The sequence below is a fragment of the Eptesicus fuscus genome, chromosome 11 (genome assembly GCF_027574615.1).
Source record: "Eptesicus fuscus isolate TK198812 chromosome 11, DD_ASM_mEF_20220401, whole genome shotgun sequence".
Classification (NCBI taxonomy): Eukaryota; Metazoa; Chordata; class Mammalia; order Chiroptera; family Vespertilionidae; genus Eptesicus; species Eptesicus fuscus.
The window spans coordinates 51,896,045-51,908,914 of record NC_072483.1 but is presented as its reverse complement, the minus strand read 5'-3'; the positions used below and the strand labels follow the sequence as shown (position 1 = coordinate 51,908,914).

The window sequence follows — 12,870 nt, the reverse complement described above, 5'->3', positions numbered from 1 at the left end:
TTCAAGCAAGTAAATACTATTTGGACAATTGCTCATAGGCATTGAGGAAAAATAAAATACTTTATATTTTATTTAGGACTATCCTTTAGCCATTAATTAGACCTAAAAGTGTCCTTTTTGTGGTAAGCCCCACCCCCCCAAATACACACACACACACACAAACACAAACACATACACACACACACACACACACAATTTAACAGCAGGCTTTCATAAACCTACAATGGACATAGTTACAGATTATGCACAGTTGGTAAAATTCAGGATTCCCCACTTCCAGAGTAGGTAGAGGGGAAATTTTCTTCTTTCCACAGCAATAGAATCAATAATATGGTTGATCCTATTTTAACTTTGATGTCAACAGAACACAGCAACCAGAGTCTCTGTTTTTGAGAATGATAAATTCAACCCGGGGAAGCACCACAATGTAGGAAACTCATGGAAATCATCACTGCATTCTAATTTATGACATCTGACCCTCAAAATACCATGCATGCAAATTCACATGTCCTTTTGCATAGGGAAAAAATGAGCAGAAATACGATGAATTTCAGTTTTCTGCATTTCCCAGAATGATGCAGTAAACCAGAAGCAGTGTTTAAGGATCTGATGCCCCTCCTGTCCTTTATTTCTCCCAGGCTTCTTCTAAGGTCTTGGGCTCTTACTTAATTCAGTGAGTGCTCAACCATCAACTGCCATTTTATTTTCCAATGGCTTGCAAATTTTATCCATAATCCCAGGCCTTTACTTATTCTCTCCAACCTGATTTCCTGTGATTCTTGTTCCTTTCTCGGTATCTCTTTAATTCTAATAGTCTATACCTGGCACTTGGGAAATCAATAAATATTGTTGTATTTATAAATATTTTTCTCCCTCAGCCCATATTTCCATCCTAGCTGCCTATTACAACTCTTATAATCTATTCTGTCTTAATAGCAAATTTTTATTAAGCATCAGACATTGCACTATGCAACCTACATATATTATCTCTGTTTATTCTTGGATGTCAATGAAGTAAGGACATTATTATTCCCATTTTTAAGAGAGGAATTTAGAGCTAAGTAACATAGTGTCACTTGTCCCAGGATGTGCTCCCTAACCTATCGGCCGCCTAGGTGCAGTACTATAACCACTGTATTTAATTGTCTCCAGACCTTTCTTGAGGAACCCCACACTGGACCTTGTTTGGTTTCAACAGTCCTCCTCCCGTCTTTTGTTCCCATAGGTACATAGTGACAGTAGCAAGTAACAAATGCAATATATGAAAAAGCCTCAAACAACAACTAAAGTGCATTATAAATTATATTCTGTAAGGACAAAAGGGATCTTTTAGATAACATTCACACTCTTTATTGGTTTACACTGTATTCAATCAAAAGAATGTGCCTTAAAGCATAGGAGGGAAGTCTATAGTTTTCCCTCCTTTACCTCTAGCCTCCGATTTGTATTTTATTGTGTGATCAAGAATAGCTATGTTCTACTGTAAATAATGAAATCCAAAGAATACTTAGCAATAAGTCACTATAATGCTCTGCACCTAGTAGAAGAGGTGCTTGATGAGTAGCACTGTACTCTTTAATCTAATAAAACTATATTCCACGTTCAGCAAATAGTGCTATATACAAGGTACTCGATGAGAGATAAAATATATACCCGTGGAGAGAGAACTAATGGGAAGGGGGAGAGGGAGACAGCAGCAGAGAGGGAGAGAGAGAGGGAGGGGAAGAGAGAAAGAAAAAAAAAAGAGATAATTTAATATGGCAGAAGATTGTAAGTGCTGAGTGAGTATTACAAACAGTAATGCTGTAGCAACTCAGAGGAGTTTGCTTTAGAATTGGATGGTGCAAAAAGATTTCACAGAGGTGGTAGGATTTGAGATGTGCTATTAAAGAATGACTTTGAATAGGTAGGGAAAATGTACAAGATAATTGTGAGAGAGAATGGCATGAGAAAAGGTTCCAAGGCAAAAAGTATCAATTTCCTTGGGGAGAGAATGAACAGACTATTCTAACTGGGGTGAAGATTTTGTGCCAATAAATGGTATGAGCCCTGGCTTGTGTGTTCAATGGTTAGAACATCAGCCCAAACGAAAAAGAGTCCTGAGTTCAATTCCCAGTCAATGGCAGGGGCCTGGGTTGCAGGTTCAATCCCTGGCCCTGGTTGGGGTGCATGCAGGAGGCAACCAAACCAATCAATCTGTCTCTCTCACATCAATGTTTCTCGTTCTCCCTTCCTCTCTCTCTCTCTCCCCCCATTTTCCCTCTCTCCCTCTCTCCCTTCCACTCTATCTAAAATCAATGGGGAAATATCCTTGAGTGAGCATTAAAGAAAGAGAGAAAGAAATGGTATGAGATTAACATGGAAAATACAGAGGTTGGGAAACTTGAATCTCAGGCTAAAGACGTTTCAATTGCTCCCACTGGCAACCAGGAACTACAGAAAATTTAAAGTGGAACCCGATGAAGACAGGGCTTTACAATGGAATAGCTGGGAAGGATACCAGAGGCAAGGAGACCAGTGAGGAACCACTGCACATCTGAAAGAGAGACGATAAAGCTGAAGCCCATGGAGAAGGGGGAAAGGCAGCACTTGGGAAAGGAGGAGTAATTTGGTTGTCCTTTATCTCTTTTCTTCAACAAAAGAGAGCATTTATTTTGCAATCCTACATATTTTAAAGGAATAAAAATTCAAAATTATTTCTCTATTTTGAAAGTTGACAACTTTGAGGTATGGAATTAAGGACAAGGAGATTGAGAATCTGAACATGAAGTACTGACGCCTATTTGAAAGGTTTCTTATTAGACCCTAATTTATCTGGTCAAAGAGAAGTGGTAACTTTGGGGTTGGGGGGGGGGGGGGCAAGAGCATTGTCAGATTTTTTGTTCATCAAGTCAAGACCAATGAGAAACATTACCTACCTCACATACAAACACACACATATACTTCCTAAAGCTAGAGAGATGAAATTTTAAAGGCCTCTGATATTACTCCAATAACAACAGTCTCTCATTGATGATAATCTTACAAAGCTTCAATATTGTCAAATACACTTTTCAGTAATAAACAGCAGAGTAAAGGATTATGGAAGAATACTAAGGTGATAAGAAAACTTAAGGAACATCCAGACCAACTCCCCCCTTTTTATAGGAGAAACTGAGACCAGGGAAGTTACTTTTCATCAGAAAACACAACTGGTGTGAAAATCCATGTTTCCTATCTTAAGAGTAATTTTCTTAGTTACACAGTTCTTTACTTCAGTCTCAGTGATTCCATCCTCCTGCGAAATTTTTAGAAGCTAAGAGTGTAGCTGTGGACTCTCTAAACCCTATATTTCTCTTCTGCTTGTATCATTGAGAAGGAAACACACAGAAAAAGGCCCCCGAGGATGAGAGGGGGCTCCCATTCCAAGGAGTGAAGTAATTCAGCCAGCCAGTAGCCCAAAGCAGAGTGGGATTGCGATGCTCAGATTGTAGAACAAAGCCCCAACCTGCCCTTGTCCACGCAATATATATTATTGAATGCACTTGATCGTTCAAATAGTAATTCTGGCTGGAAAGCAATTGTTGTTACCATCTTATAGGCAATGGCTGGATGGTAGGCATGGAGCAATGGTTTCAGGAAGGGGCAGAGATGGATTTACCATGAACCCAAAGAAACTTAAGCTTCACTAACTTGGGCCCTTCTAGATCCTGGGAGGTGGCCTAGCAATTTTGTATTTATGATTTTGTATTTATGATTTAGTGTGGGGGTTTTTTCTTAAAGAGGACCCCTCAAATTGTAGGTTAGCTTCTACACAACCCCTAAGGATGGGATGTGCTAATAGTCTAGCGCCCTCTAGAAATGCCTCAAAGGGTCTGCAACCTGCTCTATTAGCTATTGTAAGTCCAAATGTCCACTCTTTGGCCACCCTGTCCAAATTATATCAATAACACTATTAGAAATGGAAGAGGTGATGTTTTAAATCTTCACAATCTAAGTCAGGGGTGGGGAACCTTTTCTCTGCCAAGGGCCATTTGGATATTTATAACATCATTCGTGGGCCATTCAAAATTATCAAGTTAAAAATTAGCCTGCTATATCTGGCCAAACATTAATTAACTAAACCCTAATGCCTTGGCAGAGGCAGACCAAAAGATTCTGTGGGCCTTATATGGCCCAAGGGCTGGGCGTTCCCTATTCCTGACCTAAGTAATAGAATTCCCTTTCATTCAATATTTAGGGTTTCTTTCTTCTTAATTCATTATGGAACTTAGCTAAACAGTTTCTATTGAGATTTTATTTCTGAATAACAAGTATAACCTAAGCAGATATAAGTTAGATGTTTAATAGAACTCTTTTGTATATTTGTTGTATGTTTATGCCCTGGAAATATGCTATAGAAGTCAAAACCATGAAAATCTTGATTTCTAGTTAGGTGGAGATTTATCATTATTTGTGAGATATGTCCAGTATGGTTTCACTTTAAAACCACAAATAAAGTTTTAACAATGGGCATTTTTCTTGTTGAGAGGTCTGTGGTCAGACTAAACACCTCACTGAAACTGATTAGGTGCTGAGGTTTTCAAATTCAATATTCAGCAAATATAGAGCATTTGTTTGTCCATAAGACATAATTAAGAACATCAGAGCTAATGCAACTCTCCTGCCCCTCCTTTCTAATGACATGCTAATCGGACATAACCTCTTCTGGTCTTGGGCCTAGCCATATATGAGATTGAGGCAGAGTAAATTGCATACAATTAATCTTTTGAGAATCTAGGTGACATTGCTTTAGGATTTTACATCAGCAAGACCTTCATTTGCTAGTACTCAAGCAATGGAAATTTTATATGCTATTAAATGCTTTATTTCTCTTTCCTCACTCCCAACTATCATGAATCCACAAAAACAGACACATGGTCATTCTGTGAAAACTAACATTGAATAGTTAATTATACAACAGCCAGACTGTCCATTGTGTATTCATTCCTGTAATGGGTCACTGAAAGATGAATTAGCATGTTTAATTTGAAATCTTGTTAAATAGAAATGGGATTGTTTTAGCAGTTGCACAATTTGAGTAGTAACTATCACACTTCATGGAAGATCTGACTTTTAATAATACAAGGTTCTGAATAATGAGAAGGGGACTGTTCTATAAATAATCCACATGGGCTAGTTACCTCTACTGATGAGATGTATTTGATAATTTCTAAAATCCACTTTCCTTTTATAAACACAGTCTCGTCATAATTCTGGGGAAGGTATTTGCTTTCTTAGAACTGAATTCTCTTTCTTCCAGTGATAGACCTAAAATAAACAATGCAGAAGTCATTGAATTGTTTCTGTAGCATGTTCATGCTGAAAGGAACTTCCAGGACCTGGAGAATATTATGCTAAGCGAAATAAGCCAGTCAGGGAAAGACAATATCACATGACCTCACTTATATGTGGAACCTAATGAACAAAATAAACAAAAAAGGTCTAGAGACATTAAAGCATTCAACAGACTGACATATTTCAGAGGGAAGGGGGAGGCGCAGGAAGAGATTAAGCAATGAATTTATATGCATATATGCATAGCCCACGGACAGACAATATATACAGTGCAGGGAAGGCCTGGGGAGGGGACAGGAGCGGGGTGGAGGGGGTCAATAGGGATGGAAAAGGGGCATCTGTAATACTTTCAACAATAAAGATAATTTTTTTTAAAGAAACAAACATTTTATTTTAGAATAAGAAAAGAAAGGGACCTCCAGAGGTCATCTAGTTTGTCCCGATCTTCAGCCAGGATTCTAATACTGAATATCGCTATATAGTGATCTTCATTAAGAAAGCTTTTAAAGATCCCTCGGGTTTGTAAAAAAATAGCTAATATTGGCCTGATTCATAGAAGAGCATTATACATATGTCAAAATAGCCACCTTCATCAAGGGAGACATCTATCAGGGTTAAGTGCTAGTAGTGGCTAAAAACAAACAACAACAACAAAGCTTTATTTTCTCAAAGAAAAGGGTAGTAGATTAAGGAAATGACCAAGCCTCTTGGTACTCTTTTGTTTAGGTGTACATTTGAACGCTTATCAAAAAGGAAACATTGTCTTGTCAAAGACCACTGCAGGGGAAACCGGAGGTGGCTGTAAGCAAGCTGATCACAACTTCTTTAACAAGTCCTTTCAAATAGCTTCAGAGCTCAGAGGGGAGGATGTTGTTTCAAACAAGATCTGATTCCATCAAGTTAGTGAAGGGCAGATGGCAAAACATAAGAATAATATTGACAGACCTGCTTTTTAAGTGATATCTTTTCCCACTTATCAGCCGAGTTTGTTAGAGCTGACAATCTTATTTCTTCAACTCCATTAAACTGTGAAAGAGTACAAAGGACAGGAATTTCATTATAATTTCAATATTCTAAGACAATTAATCACATTGCTGTTTTATAAGGAAAGTAATCCTCTACAATCACTAGTTCTCTGAATTATTGGGTTTGAGGCACTACTCTAAGAATCTAGAAATCCTAGCTAAAAAGAAGAGCTTAAGTTCTTATCTGGATTATGTGGGCCTTTAAGCCTTTCAGTTGAATTATACAGAGAACTTAAAGATATAGCTATAGCTATCTATATAGTGAGGAAAATGACCTGCCCTGACAATTGTCCCAAGTATCTACTGGATTTTGTGTATTAAAAATAAAAAATTTTTTCAAATAATATTTCTGTAAGGTTACATAAAAACTTGGTCAACCACAGGTGCCTTCAGGATTGGGAGCTGGATGGAAATAGGGTTAGAGAGTTTGTTGTTGTTGTTGTTTACCACAGACCTTCATGCCAAGTTTCAAATTGTGCTTGTTCTTCTTCCTATGACTTCACTTGAAAGTATTTAATTTCAAAAACAGAAAGCACCTCTGTGCTATCTCTTGTAAGGCCAGATGCTCAGTCTGGGTTACAGAGAGTGGAAAGCTCTGACTACTGGCTTCTCCAAGCCTCTTTATAATACTTGACTTTGGAAATGGGAATTTAGACATTGAGAACTTTTGATGAGCAGCTGAGTACACTAATCAACTGGCAAAGTCTTCAGGTCACCTTTCCTCTTCCTTCTGTAAGACCAGGAGACAAAAGTACAGTAACTCCCTGCAGTGTCTCCTGGGCTTTACAACATTCCCACAGTGAGCACCTAATCCACAGGTGAATGTGCAGTCTACATATCTGCCATAAATCTAGGGCATTTAAGGTAAGGAATTCCTAGGTTGGTTGATATTTGGCAGAGTAGTTTTTTTTCTCCCTTAACCTGTTCAGATCATTATCCCAAACTTGTTTGTGTACACAACCTTTAAGAAGTGTTATTTTTTAAAATTACCAACCTAAACAAATTTCCATAGCAGAATCAAGAAAGTCAAAATAGAAGAAATGGAATCAGCTTGAAAGAAAATAAAAATGAGAGTAAGGAAAAGCAGAGAGTAGTCTATTCTGTAATTTTTATTATAAAACAGTTCAAACCTTTTACATGCTATGACATTAAATGCCATATATGTTCGTTTCAAGCAAACCTTTTTAAAAATATACATACTGTATATATTTACATTCAAGTTTGAGTAACTGGAATCAAGGTTTAGTTCAGGTTCTAATCTTTACCCACCTTGTGGCTTTGTTCAGCTACTAACTAAACAGCGATTGTATCTTCACTCAGGCACATGGAGAGGTAGAAACTGCTTCTTAAAGAAAAACAAACTGGAGTGCAAAGGTGAAGATTGTCATTGAAGCAGCTTAGCTACATCGGGGAAGCTCTAACTAGCTTTGGTCATCTCAGGAAGCTGAATACAGGTAGCCTTGTCCTTTAAATTAAACCCAGAAAAACTTTGGGTAAGCGCTCTTTGGAGCACATCAGGGGGTTGGTTGCCAGAGCTCTGCACCCAGGGATTGCATATGACTAAGGCAACACAGCAGCAGGGTTGGGCTGGCAGCTAGGCACCTTTTCCCTGATAAGACACAGACAATACACATATGAGCGGCTTAAGAGACCTCAAATTCGTATCTGTACACCCACAGCCTGGAACTCAGAAGTCAACTAAGATACCTCCTTTCCCAAGTGAAACCTCTCTTTCTGCCCAGGCCCACTTCCATCCCAAACTGAGCTCGTAAGTCTAGACAGGGATGGGCTGGCCTCTGACTTCTGCAGGCCAAGTTTCCTCAAGCCTCAAGACTAAATCTCATGAGGGCTCTTGGGCCTGAGAAGGGCTCCCCAGGTTCTTGCGTGAGAGGGCAAGTTGGAGGGAAGCCACAGAGGCGGCCGAGGGCAAAAGCCCTTCTCTCTCCCTTTTCTTCTGTTTCATCCTGCGGTTCTGGAACCAGATTTTGACTTGGGTGTCATTCAGCTGCAAGGAGTTGGCTATCTCGATGCGTCGGGCTCGAGTCAAGTACTTATTGAAATGAAACTCCTTCTCCAGTTCGGTCAGTTGCTTGGTGCTGAAATTCGTGCGGATCGCGCTAGAGGGGCTAGCGGCTCCACACTCGGTGAGTTTGCCTGCAACAGAAAGACAGATCGTCAACAGGGGCTGGAGGACAGGGAGACCCAACACCCGGGGCGCAGTAGGGCTACTGTTAGAACGTCCAGTTAGAACCAAAGTCACAGCGCAGCCTTCCTGGGTCTCTGCGGACGGAGTTGTGCCTGGGGCAATGCTCCACGGAGAGAGCCCCTTCCCGCACTTTTCTCCATGCCTGGCACACTGGCACACTTTGCGAGCGTGTGTTCGGAGCACGCTCATTAGGATTCTCCCGCTTTCATAACACCTGGGAACGCGTTTCCTCCCTGGAACCCAAACCGCCGTCTGGAGGAACAGCTGCAAGGTGCTCCCAGCGCAATTCCGCGGAGGGGGCTCTGTCCCCAACCCGGGCGCGTCCGTCCAAGGCTCCAGTACTCACTTTTCTTGGGGGCGTTCCTCTTCACTTTCATCCACTCGAAGGTGCTGAGGGCGGCGGGGAGGCCGGACGCTGGGGAGGCGGACTTGGGGTAGGCGCCGGGGGCCGGGGACGCGGTCTGGAAGGCCCCGGGGAGGCCGTCGGCGGGCTCTTTGAGACAGGCCGGGAAGGGGCCGGGCTCGCCGAAGGCCGCGTAGTCCACCTGGCCGCTGAGAAGCAAGGAGCTGCCGCCCGAGAACACGGCCGAGGTGGCGTAGTGGACGTGCGCCCCGCCGTCGTCGGCCGGCCGCCCGAGCGCGCACGGGAAGTCGTACGCGGGCCCGGGCCCCAGGAAGGCGTAGTCGGCGGCCCCCGCGGCGGCAGGTGCGGCGCCCGGCTCGTAGGCCCCCTCCAGGGTGCACGGCGCGTACGGCGGGGCGGCAGGGGGCGGCGCGGGGGTGGCCGGCGGCGAAGGCGCGGGGCGGGCGGCGGCCAGGGGCAGGCAACTGACGAAAGCGCCGTCGCCGCTGCCCAGGGGGAAGGCGGGCTGCAGGGCCACCGGCCGGGCATCGGCGCGGCGGAACTTGGGCGCGAAGCGGAGCAGGTCGCCTCCGCCCCCGCCCCCGGCGCGGCCGCAGGACACGTACTCCAGGTAGGAGCTCATGGTGCCGGCCCTCCCACCTGAGCGCGCAGTCCAGGGCCGGGCTGCAGGCCCGCCGGACGGCCGGGCTCCGCGCTGCTCCTCCTTTCCACGCTACCCGAGATGCCCTCGCGGAGCCATGGCGAGCGAGCCCGAGGTAAATAGTGGCCTAATATAGCGGCCGGGCTGGCCACGTGGCGCCGGCCGGCCAATGGGCGCCTTCCCCGCACGGCCCCGACTCCACGCGCCTGCCCCACCGCCAACTTGGCCGAACCTGCGGGAGGCCGCCCCCCAGTGGCCCCCCGCGGGGGGGTGCAGAGCCGCACGGCCCAGGGGAAGGGCTGGGTGAGGCCGGCAGGACTGGCCTCGCGGGTGAGGGCGAGAGGAGGGAGGGGGCGAGAACTTTGCTGGGTCCTGGGTGGCTAGTTGCTCAGGTGCAGATTGTGAGCGTCGCGGTGCGGGAGGGGTTAAAAGGGAGCACGGAGCTTGGCCGGTGGGGACTGCGCTTAGCCTTTCTCCAGGGAAGGTAGTGATTCCTCTTCCTCTTTTCTCCGAGACCTCTGCGTTTTTTGCTTTCTTGGCACTAATATTATTTCTCTCCTAAACCTGGAGCGGACGTTTAATTTCAGCCCCTTCCCCCCCTCTTTCTCCGACTTATTTAAGGAACTCAATTTTATGCTGTAAGTGCTGGATGCCTGGGGAGGCACAGCATTTTCACAGTCAGACCAGATTCTCACGTTACTTCGCAGCAGTCCCTCCAGCTTCTTCACTCCTTCCATTCGGTGGGGGCCTAAGTGCCACTGTTGGGAGTGACACGTTTTGATTCGGACGGAAGATAAAGTTTCTGCCTTGTTCAGAGGTTTGGCTGATTTCCCCCTCCGACTAGGTTGTCAAAATAAAGCATCTGCCCTTGTAATGGAGCGACGGTTGTGCTCCTAACTGAGAGGTTGGCACCCGCACGAGTGCTGGGCACGCTTTCTCCCAGGCACTTGGCTCAAGGGCGCAGAGGCTTCCCAGGGACGGGTCAGCTCTCAAAGGTTTGGACAGGCTTGTACCTCGGAGCAATTAAAGCTTCTGTTCCATCAGATAAGTGCTGCGTCGTCTCTTGCGAGTGAAATCTGAGGGCTTACAATGTTAATGGGCTCACGTCTTTCCCTTGATAATATGGTTTTGTTTACTGAGTGTAGAGAGACGGGAAATAAAAGTGCAGTTGGCACAGGAAATGGAGAGTAGAAGGGTTACAAAGACACGATTTACATTGACAAACTTTCCGACTTCCTTGAATATTTCTTTTAATTTTTCCCTCTTTGCGGCTGTAGGAAAATAACAAATTAAACAAATAGATGTTATTTACACACAGCAGTAATGAAAGAGAGTGGTTTCCTAAAACTCTGTGAATAAAGAGTCTACTCTTGGCTTTTCAAGTGCCCTTGAGCACTTGATCTATTACAGCCTCTGAGTTATGGTGACGGAGGTTTTATTATTGTTTTACTGATCCACTTGTCATGAAAGAGCCATTGAGCCCTTGCCTAAAATTGCCCTCTGAGGAAGTCTGGAATATAGGAGCCACCAGCGTCTAGGGAGCCAGTTCCTTACAGGGATGTGAACTTGTGAATAAACAAAGCCACACCAAAAGTGTTACTGCTGGTGAGGCTGAAGTTGAGCCAAGATGGGGGAGGGTTGAGCTGTAGTGCAGAGGGGGTAAATAGAGAGGGACCAGCACAAAGCTGAAGGAATCTGGGATTCCTGCACTGCTGGAGTGCTTGCATTTCATTGGGAAACAGAATCCTATGCTGAACTTGATCCCTTCAAACTTCCCTTCAAACTTGGTGTTGCTACTTCAGTTTTCTCCTGTAGCCAATCAAATGACAAAGGTCCTAACTAGTTTTTTTTTTGTGTGTTTTTTTTTAAGAAAAATAAGAGCTTTTCTCTAGCACCCTGGTCAGGAAATGATAGAGCTCTTCAGAGCTAGCTCAGGCTTCAAATGCAGATGCATTTCTTCACTGTCCTCCCTCGGCACCTTTAATGCAAAAGTATCAGCAAATCACATGCTGCTGAGTTCATAGAGGGTCCTGTGGCTAGACTCTTAACAGCCAGTTTTTAGCAACATAATGTCCCAGCTCTTACACTCCTATCTCAAAACCATAAGGCCGTCTCTCAAAAGGTACTCACCGAATGACAACACATAGGCCTAGAGGCCCCAGGGGGCCAAAAATGAAGGGTGGCCTTATAAACCTCTCTGAAGATGTCCAGCTGGCTGCAACCCAGGATGTAGGACAGAAAACCTACCCTGACTGTCTGGCAAGTCTGACCAAAATCTATCAAATGTAGGGCCCTTTCTCTAAGGTTTCAGGAGAAACAAATAGCCTAGATCCGTGGTCGGCAAACTGCGGCTCGCGAGCCACATGCGGCTCTTTGGCCCCTTGAGTGTGGATCTTCCACAAAATACCACGGCCTGGGCGAGTCTATTTTGAAGAAGTGGCGTTAGGAGAAGTTTAAGTTTAAAAATTTTGGCTCTCAAAAGAAATTTTAATCATTGTACTGTTGATATTTGGCTCTGTTGACTAATGAGTTTGCCGACCACTGGCCTAGATGCCTGAGCAACCTTCACTGCAACAAGGACCAGGTTTTTGCTGCTAAGAATTTGGGGCAAAAGTTGGGTCTTTCCTATCACAATTAAACATTGAGTTTGATGCACTAATGAGCTGTCCACACTGTTTCACTGAAGCAAAATTTTGGAGATTGAACTTTTGCTGAGAGAAACGAGTATCCTAAAAACAGAATGAGATTTTTTTAAATTGAGTTGTTTTGTTTACACAGCTGTGGGTGAGGTTGTTCACTATTTGTTCAGACTCCCTGCTAATTGCATACAGGGGGATACATTCTGTTCATCCTTCCTTCTACCCCTTTAATCTCCCAGTCTTTGGCATATCCTACACTTTGGGGTTCAGAATTGTCACCTCCACTCCTGAGATGCTCAGGTTAGCAGTCAAGACTCTGATCATCTCAGCCTCAAATTCAACAAACATTTGCCAAGGACGTACTATGTTAGAATATTTTGTTAGGGGAAGGTTAGGCTGGGGGGAAATATTCACAAACCTAAGGACCAAAGGATTCATTCCTGGCACAGGTCTTAGCTGTACTTTAAATCTACTCCAGAAGAATCTGTGTCTATAGTTTCTAAGGAGAAATTAGAAGGTAATATTGAGGGCAGTGTATGTAGAAAGATATGAATATAGGATATGGTTTGTGTTTTGTTTTGTTTTTTTAGAGCAGTGGTTCTCAACCTTTCTAATGCCGCGACCCTTTAATACAGTTCCTCATGTTGTGGTGACCCTCAACCATAAAATTATTTTCGTTG

At 44.0% G+C, this 12,870-nt stretch overlaps 1 protein-coding gene across 1 annotated transcript; it reads right to left on the bottom strand.

Annotated features, from left to right (window-relative positions):
• Window positions 1-8,078: 8,078 nt before the first annotated feature.
• HOXD1 (homeobox D1) lies at window positions 8,079-9,533 on the bottom strand. Its single transcript, XM_028140918.2, has 2 exons — window positions 8,894-9,533; window positions 8,079-8,495 (listed from the first exon to the last, which is right to left on the bottom strand). Exons 1-2 carry the CDS (start codon window positions 9,531-9,533, stop codon window positions 8,182-8,184), a joined length of 954 nt encoding a protein of 317 aa, XP_027996719.2. The 3' UTR covers window positions 8,079-8,181.
• Window positions 9,534-12,870: the final 3,337 nt, after the last annotated feature.